The 25424-nt window shown below is 58.4% G+C and overlaps 1 protein-coding gene across 3 annotated transcripts; it reads left to right on the forward strand.

Moving 5' to 3' along the window:
- Positions 1-337: 337 nt before the first annotated feature.
- On the forward strand, positions 338-24933 carry SEMA7A (semaphorin 7A (JohnMiltonHagen blood group)). Of its 3 annotated transcripts, XM_064267276.1 has the most exons (14): positions 338-529; positions 14687-14838; positions 15327-15368; positions 15920-16012; positions 16205-16289; positions 16444-16554; positions 17192-17331; positions 17986-18170; positions 19150-19258; positions 19351-19549; positions 22238-22365; positions 22573-22727; positions 22937-23004; positions 23252-24933. In XM_064267276.1, exons 1-14 carry the CDS (start codon positions 358-360, stop codon positions 23617-23619), a joined length of 2007 nt encoding a protein of 668 aa, XP_064123346.1. In that variant the 5' UTR covers positions 338-357; the 3' UTR covers positions 23620-24933. The 3 variants fall into 3 exon arrangements, with proteins under 3 accessions (XP_064123346.1, XP_064123347.1, XP_064123348.1); XM_064267277.1 differs by lacking the exon at positions 15327-15368; XM_064267278.1 differs by lacking the exon at positions 22937-23004 and having other exon boundaries at positions 23252-23417.
- Positions 24934-25424: the final 491 nt, after the last annotated feature.

Raw genomic sequence — 25424 nt, forward strand, 5'->3', positions numbered from 1 at the left:
TGTCTGTGCCCTCTGGCAGGTCCTTCTGCGACTTCTAGGACAATCTTTTCCTGGGGTGGGGGTAGTGGAACTGAGGCCCAGAGAGGGAACGGGACCTGCCACCGATCACTGAAGACTATAGTCCTGTCTTGCCTTCACCGGGTTTTCCCGTGGAGTTGCCGGCGACAGGATGGTGAAGGTTCCCCCGGCGCCAGCAGGGCGCCCCCCTTGGGCTGCAGAGTAGGCAGGAAAGGAGGGGGCGGGGGAGGGGCGGGGTGGGGTCAGGCTTGTGACTCCGCCCACTGAAGCCTAGGTCTGCCTGCCGCCGGGCGCTGGCTCAGTCTCGGCTGCTGGCCGCTGTCGCTCCGGGGCCACGGGATGACACCGCCCCCGCCAGGACGTGCCGCCCTCGGCGCCCCGACCGCCCGCGTCCTCGGCTCGCCGGCTCGGTCCTGGCTCCTACTGCGGCTGCTGCTGCTGCTCTGGGCGGCCACCGCCGCCGCCCAAGGCCACCCGAGGAGCGGACCTCGCATCTTCGCTGCCTGGGAAGGTAGGCTGCGCCGCGCGGCCGGCGGGGGACGGGCCGGGGAGCGGGCTGGGGCGCTGCGCCGGGCGGGTGCTGAGTGTGTGGCACCGGGAGGGAGTGCGTGCGGGCGGCTCTGCGGGTCCCAAGCTGGCCCCGCGGGGAGCGTGTGGGTCCGGGTGAGTGTGTGTGAGTGTGCGCGCCGGCACGCCGGAGTCGGCTGTAACGCTGCAGCGAGCGAGCGGCTGGGGCCAGAGGCACGGGCTAAGTCGCTCCAAGTCCTCCCGCCGCCGGAACCGCAGCGCCGGAGCGCGGAGGGAGGGGGCGGGCCCCGCTCTCGGCCCGGAGCCGCTCCGGGTCCTCCCGCACCGGGGCCTCTGCGGAGGACGCTCTCCCAGCCGGGGCCCCCAGCCGGGCCCCCTCCTCCTGAGCTGCAGGCTCCGCTGGCGCGCGGGGCGCAGATTGGGCCGGGGAGCGGGGCGCGGACCCCTTGCCGCCGCCACCACGCTCCGGCTGCGGGAACAAAGACCCCGCCGCCCGCCCCCGCCCCCGCCCTGGCCCAGAGCATGGGCCAGGGAAGGGGGTGGGCACCCTGCTTTAAGCCGGGACGGGGTGCGGTGGGGGGGTTGAGGCACCTGGGCGCTGCCTCCGCACTACCGGGACCCGCCGCTCCCCCCTTGCCCGCACGTGGCAGTTGTCACCAGGAATAGGCGCTAGCGTGGGGGGCAGTGCCCGGTGGATGGGGTGCGGCCGTTGGGACCCCCAGGTGGCGGATCTGGGGCGGGGGATGCAGCCTTTAGCCACGATTAATATATGAACTGGGTGCTCAGAGTTTACCCTAGAGGTGCCTCAGTTTAGACCCCTGTACAATGGGACAGAAAGCTGGCTAGCCGGGGGTTTGAGGCTTTCTGCCGCTAGGGACTGAACTCCCCTCCCCTGCATTGCACACAGATGCCTCCCCCACCCTCAGGCCGACTAGGCTCTGTCCCCAAATTTGGCCTTGCTGTGGCCCCCTGTGGTGCTGGGGGTGGACTCTTGACGGGGGCTGGGCTGGGCTGGCTAGTAGGTCTGGGCAGCCCCCGCCCCCCCACCCAGGAGCCCTTTGATGCCTGCAGAGGTTTGCAGGAATTGCAAGCCTTTGAGCATTATCTGGGGCAGGTATTCTTAGCAGAGGGGGAAAAAAAACCACACACAAAATGAGTGGCCTGAACTGCAGCAGCAACAGAGGGAATGTGACTTGCCCAAGGTCACTGGACACCATGGGAGCTCATTGTGCAGGCGGAGACTCTGACCTGCCACAGGATCAGTCCTGGTTCTGGGTGCGGGATGGTGGTCCTCTGGCAATGAGCGAGAGGCCCAGGGATCAGCTTTGCTACCCAGATAGGGGTGTTCTTTGGGGGAGAGGATGATGGTGTGGTTGGAGCACCTACTGTCTGCTCATGGTGCACACCTGTACACCTCTCAGACCTGAGTCTATGCCAGCTCCAGACAGGCTTCCTCTGCCCCCTCCCCCGGCCCCCCGCCCCGGCTCCTTTGCCTTGTCTTCAGCACTTGGGCACTCTGGAGCGGACAAATGCTCAGGTCTGAGTGTTCTGAAATCTCCCTGTGCACCAAGCCCCTTGCATTTGGCTCTGCTCCCCTCCCCAATGTCCCCCCAAGACTTCCCGTCCCCACACATACCCACTTAATGCACACCCGCTTCTCAGCACTTACTGTGCTCATCCCCATCCTGGGCATTTAGTTCCCTAGCTTGAGGCTATTTAAAGCTGCTTTCAGCCTTCTTACCCTCTTTTCAAAGCTCCCAGCTTAGCTCCACCCCCTTTCTCCTGTATGCCACCTCTGCTGTAGCCACACTGACCTTGCCCTCAGCTTGGGGACTGCCAGCCCCTCACCAGTCTTGTCCAAGGGCAGTCTGTGGTTGCCTTCACCAGTGCCAGGCATCCACTGGCCAGGCAGGCCTTGCTGTTCACCTGTCCCCCAGGGCCACCAGCTGGTGACGGTGTGTCTGGCTGACAGCTGCCTCCTGTCTCCTGTGGGGTGACACATGGCAGTCGGGCAGGAATGGGTTTGGGCAGGGCAAACCCAGGAGTTGGGGGAGAGGGGACCCTCCTTAGGCCTTGTTTTTGGCCTAGGTCCTGGTCCTCCAGGGAGTGGAGGTAGTGGTGAGGTGGCCGCCTTCAGGTAGGACTAGTTCAAGGATGATGGTGGTTCTGGAGCTACTTCTCTATGAGACATAGATTGGGGTTGGAGGAACTTCTGAGCTAGGACAGGTAAGGGATCAGGAGTAGGCGCGAAGAGTTGTTTTCTGCTGCTAGGGAAAGATTAAAACAGAGAGCTCTGGCAGGGTCCCAGCCTGTACTTGGGGAGGTTACTGCCTTGCCAACCTCGATGAAGCTCTGGCCCCAAGCAGCTTGGGGCAGGGAGAGGGACGTGCCAGCACTGACCTGCTGGGTGCCGTTGGGATCTGAACTTGTCTCAGGAAGGGCTCTGGAGGTTGTCCCCTGAGGGCTGTCACTGATTCCTGGGCCTCTTAAGGATGTGTATGTGTGGGCGTGACCCCTGCAAGCAGGAGTTGAAGGGGAGTGGGTTGCAGGTAAGGGCAGGGACTTGGCAGGAGGTTGGGATGTTTGTGTAAGCTATGCACCCTGCCCCCATTTCATTTCTGGTTAGAGATGGAGAAGCCCAGGAAGGTCCTGACCCTCAAGGCCAGAGGTGAGCCAGCTGGAATCTGAGCCCACATCTCCAGCTTCCACCTGCCCTGCCAGTTCTGTCCTCTTTCTTGTCCAGTTAAACAACAGGATGTTATTGTTGACTCGGTGGCTGCTGGGCAGCCATGATGGGCCACTCCCCAGGGCAGGGGGTTGTTGTCATCTCCTCCAGGGAATGAAGTCACAGCTGGGGCTCCCCAAGCATCAGCATTTCCAGTGGAAATCCTTGCCCCCTAGGGAGTTGGTTGTGCTCGTCACCTTCAAGGTGAACTGCTATAGAACAGAGAGGAGGGCAAGTCCCAGGAGAAGGGGGGGACTTTACTAAGCTGGGAGAGATGGCTTGGTGATGTCACCAGGAACTTGCTGCCAAGCTCTGCGGCCCCTCTGCCCTGGACAGGAAAGATTCGGAGAGTAGGTAGGGGTGGAGTGGAATGGGGTGGGGAGGATGCTGGGATGGCTGCAGGATGATCACACTGTAGGAAGAAAGAGCTAGGTGCTTGGAACCCTGGGTCCTGGTCCCAGCTCCACCCTGATTTGCTGTGTGATTTTAGGCAAGTCCTTGCCTTCCTCTGAGCCTCAGTTTCCTCAAATGCCCAAAGCGGGTGGGGGAAAGGGTTGTTCTTTTCTCAATGCATTGGAATTCCTGCCTCTCTAGGATGGGAAGGGCTGGGCAGAGGTTGTGTGGCCCGCTTGAACCTTAGCAGAGATGAGAAAATGAAAGCTGGGAGGTGAGGGGAAATCCTTGAGTTTTGTGTTTTTTCTTGTCATTTTCTCTCCTGTGCAGAAGGTCCAGAATCAGCTGGAAGAAGTGGGCTTGCAGCCTCAAGGGTGGACATATTCATTCATCAGACATTTACTGGAGCCAGTCTTGTGCTGGTCCAGGGCTGGGCTTGGGGATGAGACATTAGATGTAGCCCAGCCCTCAGAGACTTCTCAATGTAGACAGGAAGACCGGTAAACAGACACATACAATGGAGTGTGACGGGGTCTGTAACAGGGCAGCTGTGGGAACTGAGGAGGTATGTACTCTAGCCTATATATGTCAGAGAGGGCTTCCTGGAAGACGTGGCAAGCTGAGATGTCAGGAAGAGTGGGAGCCACTAGAGGAGAGGGACAGAGGAAGCTCCTGGCTTGACAGGATTTCAGACCCAAAACCCTGTGACTAGGACCAGAGAGAGGAGATGAGCCATGATGGGGAGGTGTTGAGTCAGCCTAGACTTGAGGACTCTGGGAAGATTTCTTTCAGAAGGGGACATCTGAGGTGGGCCACCTGTCCTTCCACAGCTCACCTCCCTGTGGGGAGAAGCTGCAGCCTCTTGAGGAAGCCTTCATGCTAGCAACACCCAGGCTCCTTACCTCCCCTTTCTGGGGGTCAATGGGTCTGTCACCAGGTCTGCTCTCAGCCCACTCAGGTTTCTGGGCCTGTGCCTAGTTGCCTATAGGAAACAGAGAAAGAGAGCCCCACCCCTGACCTGGAAGCTCCTGGGCCACCTGGGTAGCTGAACACAGCTGAAAGCTAGCCCATGTGTTAGTGGGAAGTGCAATGGCTCAGATGACCTGTTTTGAGAATTGGGGACTTGGCGAGGACCACAGCAGGCAAGAAAGGTCTCAGCAGTGCTCGCAATGCCACAGCTCTGTCACAGCTCCTTGATGGGAAGCTGGGGCTGGGGCTGGGCCTCAGCCCTCAGCTCAGTCTCCACTAGGCCTTCCTCTGTGACGGTTCCTCATGCTGGGGGCAGGGCAGAAGCCCTTCCTCTGACCGGCTTCCCCTTTCAGGAGCATTGGCCTCATTGTTGGGCTGGGCATTGTGAGTCCTGGACACTTGGGAGAAGCAGGGAGAGCTGTCCAGGGCTGAGCCAGAGTAGGCTAACTAGGTCTCCTGGAGCTCTGAGCAGCTTGGCATGGACACCCTTCCTTGAGGAAGACCATGCCAGACCCCCTCCCACCACCATGTACAGGAGGGAGGCTGAGGCTCAGCCTAGGGAGCGGGTCTGGTGGCCTACAGATACAATAGCTCAAGTTGACTGCTGTGGCCCCCAGCTGATGTCCTGTCCTCCACCCCAGCCCCATGTCCCTCATTTCAGTCACAGCTGTCTATGTCATAAGAGCCTGACCCTGCTTCCTCTTCTCTGACTGGCAGCTCTGGGCTAAGAAGTTTCCATTTTTCTTGGTTTCCTTTTTTTGGCCATGCCAGCTGCCCTAGAACCCTCCTCTCTCCTGGGAAGGGGGTAAATAAGGCCCCCTTGCCCTGCTCTGCCTTCAGAAAGCCAGGGTTTCACTTGGGGCCTGTTTCCCTCCCTGGCCTGGCAAGGAGGGCTGGTCACCAGATATGGCCAGCTGTCCTTCCTCAGTGAGCCAGGCAGGCCAGAGAGTGGAAGGAAGGACCTAGAGCAGGGAGGATTGTGCCCCTTTCCCATCCAGCCTAGGCCATGGTGGACAAGATAGAGGGAAGAGGAGATCTGTCCCCACCCTGCTCACCTGGCACAGGGTGGCTCTCTCCCCCTCCAGTCCCACCTCCATGTCTTTCCTCCATCTGGCCTTGGCCCAGGTGCTGCTGTCTCTCCATGCCTGTGGCCCTGACCTCCTCAAGACACCTCCGCCCCTCTGTGTGGCTGTGTTGCATGTTCCATCTCAAACACACGGTGGACAGAGCTGCTGCTTCCCCAGGGCCTGGCCCTACTCCCCACGTTATCTCCCACAGTTCTCTCCCCAGGGCTCATGCTCTCCTGCTCAGGGCCATTGCCTGGCTGGTCATCCCTTCCTGCACTGCGTTCTCCTTCCTCCTCCTCCTTCCTGCTGAGTAGAGCTCAGCCAGTGTTGCAGGGCCCAGACCTATCTCACTTCCCCCAAGAAACCTTCTTTGATGACTCCAACCTGCACAGCCTCCCTGGGGGCAGAGTTTAGGTCGTCACAAAAGAAATGTCACAGGTCAACTGGGCCAACCACACATTCTATGTATGGAATGGGGAAACTGATGCCCAGAGAGTGGCAAGGATTGGCCCAAGGTCACCCAGTGAGATAGCTGGTTGGTCAGCTGATTTCTGACATTTCTTTTGTGACATCTTAAACCCTGCGCCCAGCCAGGCTGTGTGGGTTGGAGTCATCCAAAAGTTTCCTTGGAGGAAGTGAGATAGGTCTGGGCCCTGCAGAGCTGGGACCAGGGCTTCGTCTTCTGTTCTGAGCCTCCTCAGGCCCTCAGGTCTCAGCCTCCTCAAGTTGTCTGCCTCCCTTCCTGGTCTGTCCCAGCGCTGGAACTCTCTGAGCCCAGCTCCTCCTGGTTCAGCTCAGTTCAGCCAGACTCTTCCTGCCCCAGTGTCACCTGCTTCCAGGAGTTGCACCAGCCAGAACCTGTCCTGTCTTTGGGACCTTAGATCTGAGCCAGCTCAGTGCACTTTGTCTGGCCCTTTCCTGGGGCAGCTGGGCCTCGGGTCTCGAGGGCAGGTTGATCTGTATCACGGCTTGGGCTAATCTGGGTTTAACCGTCACAGCAGCCTGGGATTAGGCTGATCCTGCTGAGCCTCTTGCACCCCCTGCTTCCAAGAAGGAGCCCAGGCTCTCTACCGGCACCCCCAGTATACCCCTCATCAGGGAGGGCAGCTAGCCCCTGCCCTGTGCAGGCAGGAGGAGAAGACCTGGATTTACCCTTGGGGAGCACTCAGGTGCCAGGGAGGCAACCTACTGCCTAGAGTTTAGGGAGGGCCCCTGGGGAGAGGCTAAGGAGTGACCTGTAGGTCTAGCCTGGTCTGTGACAGGAGGTGAGAGCAGCAAAGGAGAGTGTGAAGTAGTGTCATTAGGACGGCTTCCTGGGGCAGGAGGAGAAGCAAGGCTAGAGCTGAGGGTGCGGGCTGAGAGTGGCACAGACACCGTTCATGTTTATCTTCTGGGCCCGGGGCTTGGACCAAGCCTGGTGAGGAAGGCAGGTCACCATGCTAAGCTCTGTACCCCATGGCAGCCAGGAGCCGGCACTTAGATGTCTACTCTGATGTGGGGGATCGGCTTCCACCAGTGCTCCCACTCCTACCATCTGAACTGCCCCTGATTGTCCCACTCTGGCTTTGGCTTGGCCTGGGAACAATAGAGTGAGAGGAGGCTAGGCCACCCCTCCAGGATCCGGGTGAAATCCCACCAGACAGTCTGATCTGGGAGAAGATGATGTCTGCCAGATGGAGTGTAGGCACAAGGTCAGAGGGAGGACAGAGCAGCCCAGAAGACTTCCTGGGGCAGGGGTTTAGGCTAGATCTTAATGGACAGGTGAGACCCATATGCTCAGAGAGAAGGGAGAGAGCAGTCTGGGTGAAGGGAGAATGCAGGAACAAAGATGAGGAGGTGGGAATAAGACAGGGCAGGAGCAGAATGGGTGGGCCTTGATTGCCAGGTAGAGGAGCTGGGCCGTGCTGGGATGGGCACTTCAGAGCCATGGTGGATTCTTGAATTGGGGAACCAGGGGTGGAGGCAAGTGCTTTTGGCCAGGGTTGACTGGGTGGGAACCTGGCTGGGTGACCAGTGAAGAAGGGCTCGTAAACACACCCTGCCCTTCACTACGGTCAGCCCCAGACCACACAGTATTTTTTATCCTGGGCAGAGATCTCAGAGGCTTATCTTCCAGTTAGTCATACCAGTCAGCGCTCAGGGCCAGGGTCCCTGGCTGCACCCCCAGATCCCTCCCACCCAGACTGCACACTCATGCTTCCTCACACTCACTGTCATTAGGGCGTCGTGGGTACAGGTCAGGCCTGTTACTGGCTAAGTGGCCTCTGACTGTGCCCCAGCCCTCTCTGGACCTCAGTCTCCTCATCTGCAGGAGAGGGCTGGCCTGGAAGCCTCCAAGGGCCCATCAGTGGAGCACAATATTATCAGTTCAGATTCCTGAATCAGCCTGCTTGAGTGTCAGCCTCCGGTTCGCCACTTACCAGCTGTGTGGTGCTGGGCAAGTTACTTAACATCTCTGGGCCTTGCTGCCCTCATCTGTAAAATGGAGAGAATAAGGGAGCCCACCTCCTATGAGTTTGGTGGTGATTAACTGAGTTAATGTATCTAAAAATCACATAGAATGGGGCCTGGCACATAGTAAGTGCTAATGGAATAAGGTCATTGTGAGTCAGAACCGACTCAGTGGCAGCTAACAACAACATGAAATGGTGAGGGGGTAGTGGCTTCATTCTCCTCCTCCTCCTGCTCCAGCATCTCTCTGATTGTGATGGAATGTGGCCTTGGCGGCCTGGCCCTTGCCAGTCGGGTATGCTGGCTGGCTGCCCTTGCCCTGTGTCCCCTACCATCCACCCTGCTGGTCCAGGCTAAGGCTGAGCTGAGTACCTTCTGTTTCTCAACAGTCCTCCAGACCTGCCTCCCTCCCTCTTCTTGGGGTCGTCTGGCTGTCCTCTGCCCCTCACCCTGCCCCTGCCCTGGCTCTGGGCCCAGGGCAGGCCCTGTCCCTCTGCCCATCTTCTTCTTTGAAGGAGCCGCCGGCCGAAGTTGGCTCCACTCTGAGCTCCTGGAACCTGCTGGGTTGGAAAACAGGCAGAAGGCAGACAGGACATCATGTTTCATCCTGCGCTTCCTCCCTCTCCTGGGCCACCTCCCTGCTCTGGCTGCACCTCAGTGCCAGTCTTACCGCCGAGAACCCCTGAATCCAGCTTGGCTCAGGTCCTCCATGGCTTGTTCTCCACACTGCCCCTTCCCCCGGGCCTTTTGCCTCAGCAGGCCTCCCACCAGCCAAGACGTCTGGTCCTTTGGACACAGTGGTGCAGTACCCAGAGGACCCAGCTTTTGGTGGCTTGGAAGGGCCTTAGTTTTCCTTTTTGTAAATGGGGGTCCAGACCCTTGTCTTGCCTTCTTTGCAGTGTGGCTGGGGAATTGGTGGGCTAATCAGTGGCGACAAATGAGGACGTTGGCTTCTGCTGCTGCCTCCACTCCAGATCACCTCTGACATTCCCGGCACATTCAGACCCACACTTTCCCAAATCTCACCCATGAACTTAACCCTGATTTGTTCTGAGAATCACGATAGATCATAAAACTGAGACCTTAGCAAGTGCCGAGGTCCCCATCCCCAAACCACAGAGGAGGAAAATGAGCTCCAGAAGGCCTAGCCCCGTTCATGATCACAGCTAAGCAGCCGCCTGGCTGTCAGGAAAAGCATAAGGCTCCTTGAAGTCAGGGCTGAGCTCGCACGTGAGGGTTGCCTTCGCACCCACGGCTGACCTTGGTGGGCAGGAGGATGCTCTGCTCTGGCCCAGCACACAGCTCTCTGCTCCCGTGGCTGATAATAAGGGACAGACTTCTCCTTCCTCCACTAAAATCGAGTGCTGCCCTCAGGACCCTACCACCTGCCCCAGCACATAAGCCTTGCCCGTGCCAGGCAGCTGGCTGGAACCTTGCCCTGCTGAGAATTGTCAGGACTCCAAACAGCAACCAAAACCCATATTAGCACTGGCCAGAGCCACTCCGGAAACTCTGGGTATGAGGAGTGACTTCTCACACCCTGTTCCCTGGCCACGTGGGGGGAAAAAAACAATGAAATATTTCTTCCTTTGCCATCACCCCCTGGGAAGGTTTCCCTCCACCACCCTGACACATTGCCTGGTGTTAGTCACTCCCAGGGGCCCCACCTGGAAGGTGGGTAGGTGAGTGATTCCCTTCGGTGATCAGATTAGTGACTTGTCACCTAGGGAGCCACTGAGCAAGGAGAAAGGAAGGGTGGAGAGCAGAGGTGACAGTGCCAAGAAGAGAAGGGTGTGTATGTAGCTCTTAGTAAATTTAGAGGATCTTTTGGAAGTCCAGAATGGAATATGGTCTTTTGAGGGATGGAGATAGGCAGTGGGTACCAGAAACCCTGAGCCCTGGCTTGTCCCTGTCCCTGCCTCCCTTGCTCTGTGCCCTTGGGCTATTGGCCCAGCCTCTCTGACCTCAGAGCCCCTCAGCTTGACCTGTGGGTGTGGAGTCCAAAGGATAGAAAGGCTGCAGGCCAATTCCTGGGCACCATCTGGGCCTTCTCTCTTCTCCCCCAGCTGGGTACGTGACTGGGCAAGTGTGGGAGGTAGGTGGGGCAATGCATGGTGGGGTTCAGCTGCGGGAGGTTGCCGTGGTCCCCAGTCCTTGCTCTGTGTCCCCCTGGCTGCCTGACTCAGGCATTCCCTGGTGGAGTGCCCACATTCCTCCCATTCCCAGAGCTCGCTGAGGTCAGCACTCAATGCTCCTTGGGGTCAGTGGGTCAGGTTGGAAGGCTGCTCAGGCCAGGCCTTGGGACCCACCCCTCGTGGCTGCCTTGCAGGCAATGACCCCCCCCCGCCCTCATTGCGGCCCGACTCCCATCCGACGGCAGCGCTCCCCTTGGACTGTCCTCTTTTACAGCCAATGAGGGTGTGCAGCAGCAGTGACGGCACCCAAGGGGAATGAGGGCAGAGCTGTTGCCACCAGCAAGCCTGCTCTAGGAATGCCCACCCTGCGGAAGCCCAGACTTGCAGGGGCTGCTGAGACAGTGGGGTGAGCGTGGGGGGCCATGAAAGGAACCAGGCCTGACACTTCCAGCAGGATCAGAGCCCATGGACACCCTGGTCGGGGCTGTGTCTGGAGGAGACTGCCTCCTACAAGCCAACCAGCCTCTGCACCCCCACATCTGGCCGGGGCTGAGCTTGCTAGTCCTGCCCTGGCAGGAGGATGGGGAGTCAGAGGGCCATGGAGTCTTGCTGTGTCTCTCTTGGTCCAGAAAGAGTGAGATTTGCTCAGGATCACATGGAGGTGGTAGTGGGTTATCTTGTGCCTGCCCCACCGCTAGGACCATGCCCGCCCCATGCGCCCCTAGCCCCCTCCCCTGCCCAAACCCCTGGTTATTCTGGGAGCTTTTAGCTACCACTTAGTCAGCCACTAATGCGTCAGGCTGGGGAGTGAGGCGGGAGACACGGTGCCAGACGGTGCTCCTTTTAGACAGGCAGGTTGGGAAGCTGGTCAGGCAGGGAGGTGCACGGGGCGGGGGTTGTGGGGGGAGAGCAGGAAATGATGGAAGGGGGCAGAAGTCCCCAATCCTGGGCACGCTCACTGGTAGCCATGGGGGCCTGTGTGCCCTTGGGTTGGTGCCTGGCCAGTGGCTGCAGCCCGCCCCCATTACACAGAGGCCTCAGCCTACGTTTCCAATTCTTCTCTCATTAGGTCTCCCCCAGGCTGCAGCACGTGGCCTCTGTTCTCTGTCTCTCTGTCGCTTCCATCCGTCTGCCTCCCCACCTTTGCTCGGGCTGTTTCCCCGCCCAGAACTCTCTCCCCCTGTTGTTGGCCATCTAGCTTTTATCCTCCTTTCCCATCTCTTTTGACTCACAATGCAACAGAAAGAAAGCATTTAGGGATGTAACACTTGCTCTCTTGCCCCGGGCAGCCTGGGCCTTGCTCAGCGCCTGCCTGGGCAGCGCCTTGAAGGTCACCCCTGCCCTGGCCCAGCTCTCTTGGTGTAGAGACTGGGCCCTGATCCTGACCGGGATGGCTTGGTGCTGCCTTCACTTCCAGGCAGCCCTCCTTTCCCTGCGCCCCCAGCCCCCGCTCCCACCGGCTGGAACAAAGCTTCCTTTCATGTATTCATCCGCTGCTGCTGCTCCAACACTTCGGGCACAATCAGGCCTTTTGAGGGCCTCGGGCAGTGCAGGCTGGGGCTGGGGTAGAGAATGGGCCAGTCCTGGGGCCGAGCTGGTGCCATCTCCCTGCCTCCCCCTCATACATATCACCAGACCTGGGAGGGGCAGGAGCCTCGGGTCACGGGAGGCAATGCTCCTGGGCTGCTGTCTTTTCTGTGAAATGGAACCAGCACTCCTTATTACCCTGCTGCCTACCCTGAGGCTACAGCTGGATTTGAGAGGACCTGCAGATCTTGGCAGGACCGTCCTGGTCCTGGAGCTGCTGCAGCCGACACCCAGCCCTCATCTGCCCTCTGTGTATCCTGTAGATACTTTGTGAGCAGCCCTGGGGGCCTTTCCAAGGAAGTTTTGCCTGAGAGCTACGCAGGCTTTCTTTGGTGGCTGCCTTACCCCTCAGACTGGTTCCCAGGGCCAGGTGTCCACCAGATCTTTGTTTCCAGGGCTAGGCCAGGTCTCCCCCATCAGACTTGGCTCTTCAGGCCAGGGCTGAGCCTCCCCTCTTTGACTGCCCTGCAGCCCCCAGACAAGGACCCTCTCCGGGGCTCCCTCCTGGTGCCTCTTTCCCCAGGGGTGGCCTCTATTCTGAGGTGCGATGTGGGGTTGAGGTGACTGCTGGAGGTTGCCAGCGTGGCCTCAGGGGTGGGCTACTCCACTGCACGCCTCTGGAGCTGTGGCTTTCAGGCCCCTGCCCAATGTCTCCAGATGCAGACTTGCAGGTTTTCCTGACGGCCAGCTGGGGTGGATTGAGTGGGAGGGAGGGGAGCTGGAGCCGCAGACTGTCTGGATCCCGGGCTGGGCTGTGGGGAGGCGGCCCTGCTCAGTCTGCGGGTGATAGGGGAGCCGTGGGAGCTGAGTCAGGAGGGCCAGGTGACTGAGGACTGCTGACCCCAGCACTCCTCTAATTTTACCCTCTCAGGAAAGGAGGGTCAGGGCAGCTGTCTGGGCTGGCATCAGAACCTGGAGCCTGGGACCTGTCCGCTCTGGGACCTGGGCTCTTAGCCCCTGCCCTGCATATCGGGGCTGGCAGGGAGCAAGCCTTGGGTCTCAGACCTCCCTTGGGCTGCCCAGAGCCCCCCAGGAGAGCCAGGTGAACCAAAGGGCAGTGAACTCAGCACTTCTGTCCAAGGCCAGAGTGCTGGCATCTCCCTGAATGTGCCTGAGAAGTGACACTCTGTCTGGAGGAGCTGATGTATCCTGCCTTGGAGTGTGACCTTGACTAGATGTACCCTCCCTGGGGACCTCTGTTTCTTCCTTTGTACCCTAAGCTAGGCTGCAGCTGAGGTGAAGAGTGAAAATATACCACCCCCTCCCCTGGCTTCTAGGGTTGTCTGTCATGCAGGGAGGTAGCACAGGAAAGGAATGGAGGTGTGGGGCCCACAGTGTGCAGTCCAGTTCACCCCCACTGAATAGGTTCAAGTGGCAGCAAGAGGGATTCAGGGCAGACTCGAGGAAATGGCACTTCTTTTCTACCTGGGCTGGAATGTGCCTTGCTTGGGTGTCACTGCCAAGCTGGCCGCCCCAGAGATTGCTGCAGCTGAAAATACAATGGGCAGGCCCAGTTCCAGGGTGAGGCCTCCAGGCTGGTCAGAGGTGGGAGGATGCTGGTTGCGGCTGATTGCTGAGGGTGTAGCCACAGGCCATCTCCTCCCTATAATTTAGTCCTGCAACCAGAACAATCTCAGCAGTGTCACTGGAGATGGAGATGAGACATCTCCCTGGAGGAGGCGGCTACAGACAGTTTCCTTTTTGGGCAAAATTGTCCCGGTCAACCCTTCTGCTTAAAGGCCCAGAATGTGCTCTGAGAAGGGCTCCCTGTCCTAGCGCTGCTGGGGAGGAAGGGTTGAGCTGATCTTTCTCCTTGGAAGGGCTGGAATCCGAGTGAACCCAGGCCAGAGCAGGCCTTGCTGCAGAGTTCAGCTGGGGGCGGTAGCATGGGCTCTGGTTCAGGCCCTACTACCGACTTGCTTCCGTGTGACCCTGGGCTGGTCCCTGCCCCTCTCTTGACCTCTGTTTTCCTTGCTGTGAAATGGGAGGGAGTGGACTTTAAGATTCCTTTCCAACTCTGACCTAGTGCTCACTGAGGGGCTCGAGGTGAGCAAGGAAGGGTCAGGGAGGGCTTCCTGAGGAGGGGATGGGGCTCTGGGCTAAGTGATTCCCGGGAACCTGGGCCTTGTGAAGTGGGATGATGAGAGGCCCCGGTGGCTGCAGGGGCTGGAGCGGGCTGCTTGCTCTGTCTTGGGGCAGCAGAGAGATTCACAGGGCCAAGATCAGGCTTTGGGCCCAGGGCCAGAGCTGAGGGGCCATGGTCCCTCCTGCCTGAGCCTAGCCCCTCAGAAACAGCAGAAGGAGGGTCTGTTCTCCCCACCAGTTGCCATTAAGTTGACTCCGGTTCATGGCGACTGTGTGTGTGTTGGAGTAGAACTGTATTCCGTAAGATTTTCAGTGGGTGATTTTTTCGGAAGTAGATCTCCAGATCTTTCTTCCCAGGTGCCTCTGGGTAGATTCAAACCTCCAACCTTTTCAGTTAGCAGCCGAGCGTGTTAACCATCTGCACAAACCAGAGACTCCCTGTTCTCCCTGGGGCCCCTAAATCCTGCCCCATCCTGAAGTTACACATGTTATTGGGAAGGACGAGGCTGCCACCTAGGGGCTTGGCTCTGGGGTGGGAAAAACACCAGGGGTCCCTTCACTTCTGCTGTGAGTCCTGATGCCACAACAGCATGGCCCTTGTCTCTGAGGCCTAGCCAGTGCCCTGAGCACCCAGCGTTAGTTGCCAGGGGAGCTGGTGTGCAAGGGGGATCCAGGATCTTCCCCTAAAGGCCTGGCCTCACTGGTTCTACCAATTGCTGCCTCTGCAGACCGTGAAGGACAGAAGCAGGTGGACTTCGGCCAGATTGAGCCGCACACAGTGCTTTTCCACGAGCCCGGCAGCTCCTCTGTGTGGGTGGGTGGACGTGGCAAGGTGTATCGCTTTGACTTCTCCGAGGGCAAGAACGTCTCCCTGCAAACGGTGAGCATCTCCTCTGCTGGCCTTAGGGATACAGCTGAGCCCCCTGCACCCTTACCTCCCTCTCTCTCCTTTGCTCCCCTCTGGCCTTGGGGCCCCAGGGAATCCGAGGGAGTTGGCATAACTTCCCAAACCTGTTCACCCCCGACTATATCCCATAAGTGGTCCTTGGGAGAGGTTCTCTAAAAGTTGCCCAGGTTGGCAGGGGGGTGGTGGCTGAAGAAAAGCTAGTGCTCCCGGCCAGGTGGGCAGCGCTGATGGGGGAAGCTGGGCCCACTAAGCCTGGGGCTTTGCCTCTGGGGCGTGACTGGCAGACTGAGGGGCGGTGTGATCTGGGTAAGCTACTCACCCTGTCAGAGCCCCCGTTGCTCATCTGTACCATGAGAACACTGGTGACTCCGTCGTGGGCTCGTCCTGGGGGTACATGGGAAGCACTTGGGTGGGCATCTCTCACCCCTGGCAGAGGGGACTAATGCTTCTCCCTCCCCCAGGTGAACATTAGCTCCACAAAGGGGTCCTGTCAGGACAAGCGGGTGAGTTGGGGAGAGGGAGTATGGTGGGGAGGCTGAGCCCTTAGAAAAGGAAGGAGAAACCCTGACTATCTGAGAGGAGAGGCATGACCCTGTCCTGGGAGCCCAGCCTGAAGGGGGAGGCATGGCCCTGTCCTGAGAGCCCAGACTGAAGGGGGAGGTATGGCCCTGTCCTGGGAGTCCAGACTGAAGGGGAGGCATGGCCCTGTCTGGGAGTCCAGGCTGCAGGGGGAGTCATGGCCCTTTCTGGGAGTCCAGACTGAAGGGGGAGGCATGGCCCTGTCCTGGGAACCCCAGTCTCAGAGCAGAGAGGCAGTCCTGCCTGAGGTTACCAGTCTGAGAGAAGAGACACCGTTTTTCTCTGGAGGCTTCTGTGTCCTTCCTTTGTTCTTGGGGGTGATGGACTCAGCTGCACCCCTCTGGCCTCCCCTTGGAAGCTGCTTACTGTACTTCAGTCCCTCTGAAGCTTTCTTTCCAAGGCTGTGTCCTGGTGCTAGGCCTGCTGTAGCCAACCACTGACTTACTTCTCTCCTTCCTCTTCTCCTCCCGGGCAGGACTGTGAGAACTACATCACCCTCCTGGAGAAGCAGGGTGAGGGACTGTTGGTCTGTGGGACCAATGCCCGGCGCCCCAGCTGCTGGAGCCTGGTGAGATGGCCTCTCCCATGTGCCTGATCAGCTCTCTCTGGCCAGGGTGGTCTCTGCCTGAGAGGTGGGAAGGAGGTGGGGGGACTCCGAGGCTGGCCTCACCCTGGGCATCATCTGGGAGAATGGGGCTCCTGGTTGGAGGGGTAGTGGTCGTGGGATCACATGGCCATCTGATCCCTTCACCTCTCCCAGGTGAATGGCACTGTGAAATCCCTCGGTGAGAAGAGGGGCTATGCACCCTTCAGCCCTGATGAGAACTCCTTGGTTCTGTTTGATGGTAGGCTGCAGCTGGGGCAGGGGGGCCTAGGGGGGCTGCCTCTCTGGGCTGGGAGAGGGGGTGGTCAGTTGGCTCCTTGTACTGTGGCACAGCCCTGGGGATGGACTTCCAGGGGCTGTCTGCACTTAGCCATAACCTGTCTCACCGTCGCCAGGGAAGGAGGTGTACTCCACCATCCGGAAGCAGGAATACAATGGGAAGATCCCCCGGTTCCGCCGCATCGAAGGCGAGAGCGAGCTGTACACCAGTGACACTGTCATGCAGAGTGAGTCAGACCTGCCAGCTGGGCTGCAGTAGGCAAGGGGCGTGATTCTCAGGGCAGATGGGACCCTGGTGTCCTCCGGGAGGCCTTCCTGAGGGCCGCTGAGGCCAGAGATCATTCAGGAAAGCAGGAGGTCGTGGAGGCCTGAGCAGCCAGAGCTGGGAGTTGGGGTTGTCAGGGAGCAGGCGAAGAGCAGAGACAGAGGTGAGGAGTCAGGATGGGCCCAACCCATTCCGGGAGCAAAAACAGAGGAAGCCCCAGACCCAGCGCAGGGTCCCTGGGAGCCAAAGTTTATCCCTCTGCTGAGCTTCTGTGGGGGCGGCCCAGCACACCTCCTCATTAGGGCACCACTAATTAGGCAGAAGTCACATAGCGGCCCTAGGAGCCTACCCCCAGTCCCCAGGCATGAGGTCATTGCTCCCTGGTCGATGACATCTTTGTGGGAAGAGGAGGAGGGCAGAATAGGCAGGGGGTGGGAGTGCAGCCTCTGGGGCCCCTTGGGGTGTTGGACCTCACGTTCTGAGTTTTATTCCAGGTCTGATTTGCCCTGGGTTTGTGCAGACCCAGTTGTGTGCGGGGTGGGGTGGGTCTCCCGAGCAGGCTCCCCAGCCTCACATCCACTCGCCTGTGTCCCTGGCAGACCCGCAGTTCATCAAGGCCACCATTGTGCACCAAGACCAGGCCTACAACGACAAGATCTACTACTTCTTCCGGGAGGACAATCCTGACAAGAACCCCGAGGCCCCGCTTAATGTGTCCCGTGTGGCCCAGCTGTGCAAGGTGAGCGGGTCTGTGAGGAGCGGGCAAAACTGTGGGTCTTAGCGTGACTGGGAGCGAGTGCAGGTGTGCATGTGTGCGTGTGTGTGTGCAAAGGAGCATGTGCAAAAGTGTGTGTGCAAAGGAGCATGTGCAAAAGTGTGTGTCTATGAGATTGTGGGAGTACACATGTGTGCGTAAGAGTGTGTGGATCTGTGAGTATATGTAGTTGACTTCATGTGCATGTGTGATAGTGTGCACGTGTGTGTCACTCAGGTGTGAGGGTGTTACAGGACAGTGCATGCATGTGAAAGTGTTTTTACATGTGTAAGCTTCACTTGTGGAATGTACTAGAATGTGTGAGTCTGTGACATGTGCGTGAGAGTGGGTAGATGAGTGTCTAAGCCTATCTACATGGTGGGGACCCAGTACCCTCACCTGCAGACTCCCCACCACTGGCCCTGAGCCCTGGGTCAGGCGGGCCTACCCGTTGGATCCTGGCCTTGGAGCCAGGCCTGGGTTGGGTGGCAGCTCTGCCTCATCTCCTAGCTGGTCCCTACCTCTCCCCAAGCCTGCCTTGTCTTATCTTGGTGCTGGCATTCCTGGCAGCAGATACCTCGGGCCATGGGGCAGCCTGGGCAGGTGCTGAGGAGCCTCTTCTCTCCTCCACCCTCCCAGGGGGACCAGGGTGGTGAGAGTTCCCTGTCAGTTTCCAAATGGAACACCTTCCTGAAAGCCATGCTGGTGTGCAGTGACACCGCCACCAACAAGAACTTCAACAGGCTGCAGGATGTCTTCCTGCTCCCTGACCCCAGCGGCCAGTGGAGGGACACCAGGGTCTATGGCGTTTTCTCCAACCCCTGGTGAGTGACCCTCATCCAGGGCCCAGGGGCTGGCATTGGTTCAGTGTCCAGTAGGGATCTGCAGGCTTGGGCCCTGCTGAGAGGAGGCTGGGGTGGCATGACCAGGGACTATTGGCTCAGGGACAGGGCTGTTCCTGGGTCTGGGGATTAAATGCAGCCTGGGGAGTGGGGGCTGTGCTCAGTGAAGTGCCTGCTGTTGTGTTTGTGAGTCTGTACAACGGGTGTGTGTGCCTGTGACGATACGCACACTAGTGGCTGTGCCGGTGTCTGTGTGTCCCACCACCTATGTATGTTCAGAGCTGCGGACACCTCTCTCGGGGTGCTGGGTGTTACCACACCTGCTCGGGCACTGCCTGCGCCTGATAATTCACACTTCTTAATCACTCTCATTGATTGAAAACAAGGCGGGCAAAAGTGTTGGGTATGTGTGGGGAGCGGTGGGTGGCAGCATGGGGGCAGCTGGCCTGCTCTGTGGCTCCTGTGTGAGCAGACCCATCGGAGTTGGAAGGAGATGGGGTCTGACCCCCTTGGGCATCAGTGTCCTCCAGCTTGTGCCCAGAGAGTTTGGAGAATCAACCAACAGAGATGTCCATGTTGGGATTCCAGCAGGGATGCCCACGTTGAGATTCCTGTTTGGGATGGGCAGAGCAGATAGCCTCCGAACTCAGTGATTCCAGAACCGAATGTGAGGCTGTGGGTTCAGTTCTCAGCAGGAAGAAATTAAGTCGAATTTGCCTAGCAGTCTTCCTCCCTCCCTCCCTCCCTTCCTTCCTTTTCCCTTCCATGGCGTTTAATGAACATCTGCTGTATGCCGGGCGCTGGGCCTGGCCCTGAGGAAGTTCCTGCCTTCATGGAGCTTGTGAGCTGGGGAGGTTGGCTGGGGCTGAGATTGTGTTTTGTCTGCTGCTGAGCTGGCCTGGATGAATGGAGACGGGTGGACGTGCGCTGTTGCAACGAGGTGGTCTCTGTGTGCCCCCAGGAACTACTCGGCTGTCTGTGTGTATTCTCTCGGTGACATCGACAGAGTCTTCCGCACCTCCTCGCTCAAGGGCTACCACCCGGCCCTTCCCAACCCTCGGCCTGGCAAGGTGAGCGGGAATACCGCCATGGCCCAGGTCCCAGGCCTGCCTCCACCCCACCCCCAGCCACCCCACTGACCCAGCCCACTCTCTTTGCTCAGTGCCTCCCAGACCACCAGCCGATACCCACAGAGACCTTCCAGGTGGCAGACAGTCACCCCGAGGTGGCGCAGCGAGTGGAGCCCATGGGACCTCTGAAGACACCACTGTTCCACTCCAAATACCACTACCAGAAAGTCGTTGTTCACCGCATGCAGGCCAGCCACGGGGATACTGTCCATGTGTTGTACCTAACCACAGGTGAGGGACTGCCCCATGACTCCCCACTTTGCTTTGTAAAAGGGGACATGGAAGGTAAATTGTGATTGCCATCAGGTTGGAACTTTCACAGGAAGGAAGGCTTGAGTGACTAAGAGCTGTCAGGAGTTAGTGTCTGTGACTGGAAGAGTCAGGCAGGGAGGGCTCCTGGAGGAGGTGGGGGCAGAAGGGAAAACGGAAAGGGAAGGGCATCCTAGGATGGTAGAGGAGCTCGCACCAGGATTTGGAGGGAGAAAGGTGGTGAGTTTAAGCGAAGCCTGGTGCAGCTTTGGTCCAGAAGTTTGCCTCGGGGAAGGAGGTGGTAGGAAGAGGTGTGGAGAGGCAGGAGCGGGGAGCTGCTCACTGGGAACCCTGCAGGTCTCTGCCCGGCAGAGTGAGGGAATTGGACCCGCTCCCTGTCTTTGGATTATGACAGGAAACATTTGATGAGTTGGTGGACCCAAAGAATTTAGTGATGTGAGGAAGGACTTCCAGATGGCAGAGTCTTTGCAGAGGGCTGGAGTGGCACCTGCTCTTCCCTGGATGGTGCTTTCCTGGGGGAACCAGGGCCTTGCTGACCCTGGGGCCTGGGTGGAATGCCTGGGAGTTGCTCCTGCATCCCAGAAAGCCATAGGACATGGAGGAGCCAGCCTTGAGCTGGCACGTGGCAGCCTCTGGATCCCAGGCTGTGGCCAAAGGGGAGTCTGGGAGTGGGTGTTGGAAACCAGTGTTGGCAGGGGCTGCATGCCTTCCTTAAGACTGGACTATCAGAAAGGACAGTGTCTCCTCTGGGACCTCCATGACTCTGAGGCCACACAGTCCAGGCCCCAGGTGCCTATCCCCTATTGTTCAGGCTTTCCTATGGAACTTCCCGCTGCTTGGCCTTGGTGGCCTCATTGGAAGCCTGAGCCCCAGGGCAATTATTTGGCTCCTGGAAGCCTTGGGGAGAGAAACTTCCCACAGGGCAGAGCCTGGACTCTTGGTCCTGAGATCCCACCTCTTTCCTCCTTCAACCATCCTGGTTGCACCCATATGCTCTGTTCTTGCTCTGCCGCAGGGATGACAGGCCTAGCTGTTTTGGTCAGCTAGGGGGATATAGGGTGTTGGGAAGCACAGGACTGGGAGACAGGAGCCAGAACAAGGGCAGCTGAGCTTGGACAGAGCAAACCTCAGACCCCCTTCCCTGCAGACTTGGGAGGCAAGTGCATTTTTGTGGTGAGGACAATTGTCTTGGTGCGCCCCGAGGGCCATTTGAGAAAAGCCATTTTGGAGCCTGCAGCAGGGAGGATTGGGGTCAGATGAAAAATAGAACTTTCTGAGTCCTCTGCAGAGAATGGGAGGCTCCCATAATTGGGAAAAGTTGTTGGCTCAGTTCCTGAGAGTTCTTCCAAGGTTAGGCAGTTAGCAGGGCTGTGTAAGGAGGTGGAGGGCAGTGTGTGTGTGTGAAGGCAGTGACCGGGCTGGGAGGCTTGTCAGCCGAAGGGGCATCTGGTCACATCTCAGGGTCTGCAGATGGGGATCAGAGACACATAGAGGAGACTTCCTAGGCAGGTGATCATCTGACTGTGTTTTTTTGGGGCAAGTGATGCCCTGGGAAATTGGGAGGGAGGGAGAGAGGGAGGTAGGCTATTCTAGAAACTGGGACAGAGGGTGTGTTGGGGGATTGGAAGGACCCAGGGGTCAAGATGCCCATTAGTCCCTGATGGGTTCTCACAAAGAGCTCATTGGCCTGGGAGGCAGGCAGCTTTGGGCAAGTCACTTCCCCCTCTGGAAATTAACCAGATGGAATCTAAGGTCCTTTTTAGATTTAAGATATTATCGAAATTAAAATATCCCCTAAGACTCAGTGTAATGTGGGATCTTAAGCTGGCTTCTAGAACAGAACGAGGACATTAGTGGAAAAATTGGTGAAATCTGAATAGTCTGTCGTTTAGTTAAGAGTGATGTACCAATGTCAATGTCTTAGTTGTGACAAATGTACCGTGGTTATGTAAGGTGTTAGCATTAGGGGAGACTGCCTGAAGGCTATTCGAAGACTCTCTGTGCTATCTTTGCAATCTTTCTGTAAATCTAAAATTATTCCAAAATTAAAAGTTTATTTAAAGAGAATATATCCCCTAAGAATCCGGGAGGCAGGGGAGTAATAAAAGCCTAAGGATTGGTTCTGACAGATCTCGGTTCCAACTTGGTATCTGCCGTTCACCGGCTGTATGACCTTGAGCAAGTTTCTTAGCATTTCTGAGCCTCATTTTCTTACTTGCAAAATGGGGAAGATAGCACCCATCCCACAGGGTTGTGGGGGATCCACCATGGTAGAGGGCTTGACCCAATATTCAGGTTCATGGGGCTCCTGGTTCTCTTCTTCACAATCCAGCTTCCCGTGTGGACTTCAGGCCCTCTCAGGGAAGCCCTGCGCCTCCTGGGATGGCTTCTCTGGCCCAGCCTTGGAAACTTCCTGGGCTGCCTCTGGGCTCCTACGTTCCTCCCCAGCCACACTTTCCTCCCCCAGCCACCACCCGCCCTCCGCCGCAGTCTTGTGACCCTCGCCTGAGCGAAGAGTTCCCAGCCAGAGGCATGCCACCCGCATCTGGGTCCATCCCCGTGTCTTTCCTGGACTGGCTCAGCCTCCAGGAAGGCTGTCTGAGTTCTCTGGTGGGCTCCCACCACTGACCATCTGCCCATCACCCACAGACAAGGGCACCATCCACAAGGTTGTGGAGTCGGGGGAGCAGGAACACAGCTTTGTCTCCAACATCATGGAAATCCAGCCCTTCCGCCACACAGTCGCCATCAAGGGCATGACGCTGGACGCTGACCGGGTGAGCCTCCCCACTCCCACCCCCACCCCCACCCCCACCCCAAAGGGCTGCCCAACAGTGGCCAGCTGAGAACAATGCTCCTTTGCATGGGATTTGCATGTTCTTTGAGGAACCTCTGGGCCTGAGGGCCTCCCAAGTATCCTGGGCTTAAAACTTTGTGTAGGGTGTGGGGGCCCCAGCCTGACCCCAAGTCCTGCTTTCTTCCAGCGGAAGCTGTATGTGAGCTCCGAGTCAGGGGTCAGCCAGGTGCCCCTGGACCTGTGTGAAGTCTACAAAGGGGGCTGCCATGGCTGCCTCATGGCCCGAGACCCCTACTGCGTCTGGGACCATGGTCACTGTGTCTCCATCTACAGAGCCCCAGGGTACGTCGGCTGGATCCCTTGTCCCTGAGAGAAGGCAGACACGGGAAAGGGGATGAGAGTGTATCCATGGGCTGAAGGAGGCATCAGTGGTGGACCATTCTGGCCAGCCCCCCTCTGGGTGGACAACAGTGCTACTCCTGGGGTGAAGGGTAAGAAAGAAGAGGGGGCCAGGGCTGCAGCCTCCTGTCTGCTCAACCTGCCTCCTTCAGTTCTAGGTCCGTGCTGCAGTCCATTAATCCAGATGAGCCACATAAAGAGTGTCCCAACCCAAAGCCAGGTACTGGCTCTGGCCCTGCCTGGGGGCCCTATTGCCCAGTTAGAGGGAGGTGTGGCCTTACCCTGGGAGTCCAGTCCCAGTCCTGCCCAGGGAGCCCTGTTGGGGTAGGGGCTGATTCTGGGAGGGGACAGGGTGAGGGCGAACGCGTTCATTTAGAAGCCTTGCCCCTGGAGACCCAGTCACATGGAAGGGAACACAGCCTTCCCTGGGAACCCTCCTCATGCTGCCTTCCCCCATCCCCCCCCAGATGGGGCTCCACTGCAGAAGGTTTCCCTGGCCCGGAACTCGCGCTACTACCTGAGCTGCCCCATGGAGTCCCACCACGCCACCTACTCGTGGCGTCACAAGGAGAACGTGGCACAGAGGTGTGAGCCTGGCCACCAGAGCCCCAACTGCATCCTCTTCATCGAGAACCTCACCGACGAGCAGTATGGCCACTACCGCTGCGAGGCCCAGGAGGGCTCCTACCTCCACGAGGCCCAGCACTGGGAGCTGCTGCCTGAGGACGGGTCCACAGCCGAGCACCTGCTAGGCCATGCCCGAGCCCTGGCTGCCTCCCTTTGGCTGCAGGTCCTGCCTGTCCTTGCCCTCCCGCTCGGTCTGCTGGTCCACTAGGGCCTCCTGGGCCAGGCTTGCCTCAGGCTTCCGAAGCCCCCCGGGGCACTAGGAATGTCTCATTCACAGGGCTGGTTGCCTGGGGCTCCTCGCCCTTCCTTCTTCCAGGGGGACTGAATACCCTGATGGGGTCCCCAGGCCTGGAAATGTCCAGCCGCAGGCGGCTGCTGGGCCCCAGGTGGGGCGGGTGGTGGGGGCGCTGACTGTGAAGCCGGGGGCGTCTATGACCTGAGACTTTGTCCCCTGGAGAATACTTTTCAAAGACTTGACCAAATGCAGCAATGCTCTGGGTCTGAGACCCCATGGACCAGGAGTTGAGGGTTGGAAAGGGGGTCTGGGACCCTATCTCTGGACCTTGAGGCTGAAGCCTGAGTCCTTCTGGATTCTGTGTATCCAAATTGCCTCCCTAATTCTCCCTCCTCCCCCATGGCTGGGGCTGGCTGGTGTTCCTGAAGGCCTAGGGCTGCCGCCTCCAGCCCTGGGGACAGGCACCGGTAGGAGCCAGTCCTGGGTCTCCTGGACAGCCGCCTTGCATGTTAATTGGAGGATGTTTGCTTTCCGGACAGGACGGAAAAAGCTCTATTTTTATGTTAGGCTTATTTCTTGTATAGCTACTTCCGACTGCATCTGTATGAAAATACCAAAACCACGAGCCGGGGATAGGGTGGGAGAGGGAGGGGCTGGGGGAAGGGTTGGGAGGGGCCCAGTCTGAGGCTCCCTGGGATGGGATAGAGGCCAGAGATGGGCATGGGTTCACGGACAGTGGTATGAGCTGGCTCTGCCCAGGGAACCCAGGCTGAGGGGAACAGTCCAAGCCCCCCAGGTCCCACAGACACTGACTGCTGGTATGGGGGGTGGTTACGGGAGGGGTTGGGTGAGGGAGACAGGGGAGAATGAAGGAGAAAACTGAGCCCTAGTTCACCATGTTCATTTAGAAGGAGGAGCCGGGTCCTCAGGGGGAGGTTCCAGGACTCTGCCCTTGGCATTGGGGGTTGGGGGGCGGGGGTGCCCTCCCCTCCCCTCAGCCCCCTTCCCCAGGGGCTGTGCTTCCATGCTCCTAGCCTCCCACCTTCAGCTCAGGACATGTTATAACTTAGGCTAAACTGTGAATTCCGATAGGGACAGCCTGGGGCTATCTCTCCAGGCCCTCAGCCCTGTCCATGGATTTCAGCAGAGAGCTGGGCCCCTCTCTGGCTGGGTCTGGCCGGCCAGGGCAGGGCCTGGGGCCGGTGGCCTTCCAGCTTCGGCCCCTGCATCTCTTCTCAATGCACTTTAATAATGTAACATATTACTAATAAACAAGCTATTTATTTACCTGTGCCTGCTCCTTGCCTGCAAAGCCATCCAACTCAGGGGGTGAGGGTGGGGGCCCCGTTTATTACTCAGCACCTCTGCTTGCTGCAAACTTCAAACATTTTCTCACAGGTCCTTTCAATAGCCATGCCCAGCAGGGGTTGTCATTCCCTTTTTATAGCCCCGCCCTGGGTGACACAAATGTTGGTGGTTGGAACCAAACCCAGAGGTGCCTGGAAAGACAGGCCTGGTGATCGGCTTCTGAAAGGTCACCTATAACCACCAAACCCATTCCCGTTGAGTTGATTCCGACTCATAGCGACCCTACAGGACAGAGTAGAACTGTCCCGTAGGGTTTCCAAAGAGCACCGAGTTGATTTGAACTCCTGACTGTTTGGTTAGCAGCCGAACTCTTAACCACTACACCACCAGGGTTTCCCTGAAAGGTCATAGCCGCTGCAAACTCAATGAAGTGCAGTTCTGCTCTGCACATACCGGGTCGCCATGGGTCG

The sequence above is a fragment of the Loxodonta africana genome, chromosome 13 (genome assembly GCF_030014295.1).
Source record: "Loxodonta africana isolate mLoxAfr1 chromosome 13, mLoxAfr1.hap2, whole genome shotgun sequence".
In the NCBI taxonomy this organism is placed as follows: Eukaryota; Metazoa; Chordata; class Mammalia; order Proboscidea; family Elephantidae; genus Loxodonta; species Loxodonta africana.

What these genes read in the sequence shown, in the direction of transcription:
- SEMA7A (XM_064267276.1), top strand. Translation starts at nt 358, where the DNA reads ATGACACCGCCCCCGCCAGGACGTGCCGCCCTCGGCGCCCCGACCGCC. An exon ending in GGTCCTGTCAGGACAAGCGG is followed by an intron (nt 15,369 to 15,919) that starts GTGAGTTGGGGA and finishes CCTCCCGGGCAG; the next exon opens with GACTGTGAGAACTACATCAC. An exon ending in TCCATCTACAGAGCCCCAGG is followed by an intron (nt 22,728 to 22,936) that starts GTACGTCGGCTG and finishes TGCCTCCTTCAG; the next exon opens with TTCTAGGTCCGTGCTGCAGT.